The sequence below is a fragment of the Poecilia latipinna genome, unplaced genomic scaffold (assembly GCF_001443285.1).
Source record: "Poecilia latipinna isolate Pla-1442-1.1 unplaced genomic scaffold, P_latipinna-1.0 Scaffold1585, whole genome shotgun sequence".
Lineage (NCBI taxonomy): Eukaryota > Metazoa > Chordata > Actinopteri > Cyprinodontiformes > Poeciliidae > Poecilia > Poecilia latipinna.
The window spans coordinates 19,360-25,467 of record NW_015114201.1 but is presented as its reverse complement, the minus strand read 5'-3'; the positions used below and the strand labels follow the sequence as shown (position 1 = coordinate 25,467).

General features: G+C 43.9%; 1 protein-coding gene across 1 annotated transcript in view; it reads left to right on the top strand.

The window, feature by feature from the left end:
- Nucleotides 1–5,229, top strand: part of jade2 (jade family PHD finger 2) — a gene marked incomplete at its 5' end in the record, with an annotated part of 113,351 nt that extends 108,122 nt beyond the window's left edge. The window contains 2 exons of the mRNA XM_015058918.1: nt 2,310–2,455; nt 3,090–5,229. Coding sequence (XP_014914404.1) covers nt 2,310–2,455; nt 3,090–3,791 — 848 coding nt within the window. The remainder of the gene's footprint in view (nt 1–2,309; nt 2,456–3,089) is intronic.
- Nucleotides 5,230–6,108: the final 879 nt, after the last annotated feature.

The following is a 6,108-nucleotide window of genomic DNA, read 5'->3' as shown; positions in this document are numbered from 1 at the left end:
ACACACACACACACACACACACACACACACACACACACACAAAGCTACGAACTTTAAAGTAGAACATTATTTACATCAGATGAATGAGCCACAGGGATTGACCAACAGGTGTCAGTTGGGTCTGAGACGAGCTGATTGGCTGCCAGTCAGTAAATCAGCAGGTATTTTAAATCAGCGCTACCTGATGAGATGATTAATGATGGAGCTTCTGTAGGTTTTATAGCTCAACTGTTGGAGTTGTTGACACTTTCCTCAGCGATGGAAACTTTACACATTGCTGAAACTCGATGCTGAAACACCTGAGAGAGAAACTAAAGCTCAAGGCGCAAAATATGAACCAAAGCTGGATTTAAAACAGGAAGTTTGTTGTCATCACTGCTGGTGGTAGAAAATGTCTGGATGTATAAAACGCAGTCCCAGTTTTCCTCCTCTTCACTGTTTGTGTTTACATCAGTAAACTGTGATAACTAGCAGCCTGGTCTGGTTGGGCTTCATCTCCGTTTCTAGTTGTCCCTGTTCGTCTTCTCGCTGGATTCTTTTCCCATATCTGTCCATCTGAAACCCCATCTTTCTCTTTATTTTGCTTCTTGTTCTTCCACCTGACCGCAAAGGGGATAAGAACTGCAACTTGACAAAGCATGCATGCTGGGATACGGTCACAAAAATTGCGTTTCCATGACAAATAAGTCGGTGTTTGTGTTTAGTTTCCTGCTGTTGTTTTTGCCAGAGTCGTTTTACGTGTCTGACTCTGCCGTCCATTATCAGGGTTATATATATATAGTATGCTGCTCTCAGTGCCGTCTCTGTTTGTCTGCATGCCGTATGTGTTCATATCTCACTGTCTCAGTGTGTGTGTGTGTGTGTGTGTGTGTGTGTGTGTGTGTGTGTGTGTGTGTGTGTGTGTGTGAAGCCATCTGTTCCCCGTCGGGTCTGGTCCTGCCTCTTCCTCTGTGTTTTCAGAGACGAAGATCCACCTTTACTCTCTTTGAAGTAGCAGGTTATTAGCTCCAGGTAAACATTGATAAATTTAACTCTTGATTATACTGTAAAACAAAAACAATGTTAACGGCGTTGACATTTAAAGCTTTCAGCTTGTTTGCTTCCTCTAAATACATATTTCTCATGTGACGTCACACTTCTGGTCTTAAAGGGCCAGCATTGTGTTTTCCAGGACGTTTTATTGCATAATCCAGTAACTGATATTTTCAGTTGTTGTAAACATGCTTATGTTTGTCAAATATGACTTTAAAACAAGTTTTACTCCCTGATTCCTGATTGAAATTGGGCCTCTGTCTCTTTAAAAGCTCCTCTCTTCACGCTTTAATGTTTTACCAGAGCAGCTCTGAGCAGCAGCTCCTATAATGAGCTCAGCAGGTGTTTGCTAATTGCTGCTGGCTAGTCTGGAGGAGCTGAGTGGGGGAGGAGCCTTGAAGGCGGGGCTAGGTCTACCCAGGTGTTTAACAGCTGAATGGTTGCCATGGAGATTAAAGGACCACTCAAACATGGAAAAAAATCAAAGAAACATTCCAGGGAAAAACCTTATAACATGATGCAAAGCTAAAAAATAGAAATCAATTTTACATTGACTTCTTTAAATCTGATTTTCTGAAACCTGCAGATACCTTTAGAAGTGATAAAATAACATGAATATCTTATTTAGAGTGAAACGTGTCTCTCTGGTTTCTAACTGAGCCGTAACCGTAGCGACCTTCCACCAGGTGACTTGTCGGTGTTTCTTTTCCTCCTTCCTCCGTCTGATCGGCTCTGCTGCCGTTTGTTTCCTCACACCTCTTCCCCATTTCTTGTTTTCTCCTTCGTCACCTATTCCCTCCCTCAGAGCTCTCCTGATTCCTGCAGAGGCATGCTGCGTCATGGAAACAGCCGCTGTGTGTGTGTGTGTGTGAGTGTGTGTGTGGGGTAGCTGGTGTTAAACGCACCCTAACAGCACCTCCTGCTGTCCTGTTGTTGGATTATTGCAGGCGGTTCAGGATTTACAGGAGACTTTTCCTCTGAATCCTCCTCTGTGGTATTTCAGGTATTCTGGGAGCGCTGCAGGTTTACAACAAGAATTTAGATAAAAAGGAAAACAGAACTATTAAAATAACAAAGCAACTAAAGCTGCTTTGTTAATACTTTACAGCATGAGCATCATTCATGGTTTCTCTGCTCTTTGATATGAATTTTATAAATTTTAATCACTTGCATTAATATTTAAGAAATTCTCAGCTAATAAGCAATTTCCCCCTGGAGAATAATAAGGTATATTTTATTCTGCTGTAATGGGACTATCGTAGTTTTTCTCTCCTCAGGTCTGTCCAAGTCGTTTCCGTTAGAAAGCTCTCTGTTCGACAGCTGGCTGGCCAAGTCGGTCCAGATCACGGCCGACGACATGCTGAGCCAGTGGGCTCTGGGCGGCCAGCACGACGACCAACGCAGCAGCCTGCTGTCCGACCAGGTACGGCTGGGAAATGCTATTTTAAGAAATGGGAACAGGAGGGAGGGCAGATCATCACTTTTATAAAAACTATTTTAATAAAATGTCGTGTTATTTGACTTACTGATTTATTTTGTAATGTTTACAATCTGTTGAGTGTGAAATCAATGATTAATTATTGGTTAATCCAGTGTCACTGTGTTTGCACTGTAAAACAGAAATCCCAGGGAAAGTCATGATTTAAACTGAAATGTCGCCACAAAAAACTCAAAAAGTCACAATGGGTCAAAAAACAGGACAAACAGAAATGGTTTGAATTGTCACAAGTTTATGAATGAAGTCGATATATATATATATATAATATAGACAGATTTGGGCTGCTTTTATGGAGCTGGGCGGGTTTTGCGATGTTTCTGCACTGCAAAAACACAAAATCTTACCAAGTAATTTTGGTCTAGTTTCCAGAGCAAATATCTCAGTAAACTTGAAATAAAACAAAACTTACAGGTAACTTTCAAGCAAGAAATGGGAGTTTGTCTTTAGTGAATAATTCCTTTATATTGATGAAAAAGTTCCAGTTTCATTGGTAGATTATTTCACAGACATTTTTCCCTTCCTCCTACTCCCCTTCCTCCACCTCCTCCTCCTCCTCCAGCTGATGCAGGGTGAGGAAAGCCTCCTGAACCTCATGATGGAGAACTCTATGCAGTCGGCGTGGAAAACGCCTCAGCTGGGCCGGAAACCCAGAGGAAGCAGCAAGCCTCGTTCTCGAGGACCGAGCGGCGCCGGCGCCCAGCGGGTGTTTGGGTCGGCCGCGTCCGGCAGCCCGTCCACAGCCAAGAGCCTCTGGGAAAAATCCAGCCACGCTGGCCGCCGGGGGGAGAAGTCCAGAAGCTCGTCCAAGGCGGGTCACCACCACCAGACCAGGAGCTGCGACCCGAACGGCGACCCGCCGCCGCAGCCGCCCATCTCCAAGATGGATTCCTGCCACATCTCGGAGGAGCGCGGCCGCTGGGACAGCGTCCGCATGGCGTCCGGTTTCATGGCGAGCGCTTCCCCTCCGCCGGCCTCCAGTCCGGGAGCCGCAGTGCCTGACGCCGGGGCCGTCCTGCGGGGGTCGCGGGGTCGCGTGGCCCGGCAGGGTAAAGTGAGGTCAAGGGTCGGGGAACTGGACTCCATGGACCTGCCGCTCACAGGGAAAGGCGCATCGATGCTGGACGCTGCCGCCGAGACTGATGGGTACTTCTCCGATGGAGAGAGCGATTTGGAAACGCGGTCCGGCGGACGAAAGCTTCGGCTGCCACAGCTGCATCCTGCCAACGAGGATCTACTGAGGAGGAGCGTCCTGGCGTCCTAAACAAAGTAACGGCGGCTGCGCAGCCTTGTCAAACCAAACCCGTGGTGTGGAGCGGCGTCCCAGCTCTGACTCTGCCTGGTTTTCTGAATGTAGCTGTATGCCGACCGTACAGTAAAGCTTCTCCACTGGACCGCAGTTCGCTCCTCATACTATTGGAAACTAAACATTCGTCTTTTGTATATTTCTAACTCATCTGGTTGTGGCCTGGTGTCTGTGGTTTGGTCAGACTTGGGAACAAACACTTTGGGGCATTACTCCTCTTCTTACTCGCGCTGGTTCCAGGGTATGCTTTAAGGTCCGAGCTGCATCCAACCAGTTTTCCTCAAAATATTCAGACGATTTCATAGCAGAGCTGGCATGAATATGTGCAGAGGGCGGCACAGGGCAGCATGTTCTCAGCCTTGAAAAGCACAATAACTAGTCAGTCGAGCTGTCATGGAAGCACTTGAGAGTAAAACCGAAGCTCATTCAGGGCTGGGGTCGATTTCAGACGCCGAGTTTCTCATTTTATCGCTTCTCATCCCTTCAAAGCAGAAATATTACAGACTGAAGACTGACCCCAACCCGCCACTGTCAGACACAAACTGACATATTCACTCATCGTAGTATCGCATCAATCAGGGGTGTCCAAAGTGCGGCCTGGGGGCCATTGGTGGCCCCAACTGCAATTCAAGAACGGCATAAATGTGGCCATTTAGTACTTTTTGTAATTTTTACAAGTTCAGCTTGTTTTTAATCAAAAACAGACTTTGGTACACTCATCCATTGCATTTGGCTAAATAAAGCAAAAGTTATAAAAGAAAATGTTTTACTTTTGTTACGGGGAATAAAGTAAAAACATTTTATAGGTTCATAAAATGGAAAATAAGTTCAAAAAGTTAAATAACTTTTATGCTTGCCTTAGTATTATCCACATAAAAGAAAGAATTCACATTGATATCTTTTGCACTTTTAATTGTGGGAAAAAAAATTATATTTTGGCCCCAGAATATTTTCTGCTTGGGGATTTTGGCCCCTCAGTGCAAAAAGTTTGGACACCCCTGGTATAAGTACTTAATCCAATCTTTCTCCATTTCTTCCTAAATCAATTCTACCCCCTAAATCTTTACAAAAATATCAGCAGAGAAACGTTGTGCCTTGCGTCACTTCCTGTGGCCTCCCCACAAAACAATCAGTGAGTGAATCAATCAGCCTCTCAATCCAAATTTGTAACAATCAAAGCAAAATAAAATCCCAACTGATTGGCTGCCATGTGGCCACTGGGTGTCTTCACCATAATGATTGAATAGTGCCTAAAAAAACCAACATGCAGCGTTTGCCATTTTTGTAACCAATACATCTGCAGCACTTTGCAGAGCCACAGAGCTGCCTAGTGTTACGAGCCGCCCCTGAACGCACCACGGTCGCAGAGAGCCTTTAAAAACAAGAGCTTGGCCAAGTTACACCATGTTCCAGCTTTCAGGAGTCCTGCAAGATATTTGCTGCTCATGTTTGATCTGCTGGGATAAAAACAGGTCTGAGCCCATTTCAGTCCGTTGGTTTTATAAAAACCACCAAAGAAAATCTACATTTTATTGTGAATCAGAGTTTATTTGACATGAGACATCAGTAGAATCACAGAAGATCATTTCTGCAGTGCAGTTGAAAAGCAGCTCAAGCTACTGATTTATATTTATACTCAGTCTTCCTGGTGGAAGCAGTTATTTCAGTTCTCTGTGTTTATCTGAGACAAAGTTTGTAGTAATATTATAAAACAAATAAAATACTCAACAAGCTTAAAACATAGTCCTCACCCAAACTTTGAGATTTCCAAAAGTCTAGAAATATATTTAAATCTAGTTTAAAAAACTAAAACAATCAAACTTTGTAGCCTAGTGAACCCCAGAGGAAACCAAAACCAGCTGGGAAGAGATAAAATCCAATCCTGCTGCAGACCGCCTCCAATAATACCTAAAGCTACAGATTATAATAGTTTAAACATTAAATATACCTTAATAACTACAGCAGAAACCTTTAATATCTACATTCATCCTTATTTCCGTTCGGCAGCCGATCAGAACCAAGGAAGCTGAGAGGTAAACGTCAGCCGATGGCGTGTCACGATTATGTTTTATGCTTTACTAAAACTATTTTATAAACATTTCAATGATTCTGAAGATAAATTACAGAGGATCCCAAACTTTTCAGGCAGTTTTCTGCAAATAATTTGCAGAAACTTCACCGATGTGCAGAGAATAAATGTTTAAGCTTCCTAAGCTGCTTGCTATTGGCTGGTGTTTACAAAGCAGCCAATCAGGAACGCTGTTCATGTTCATTG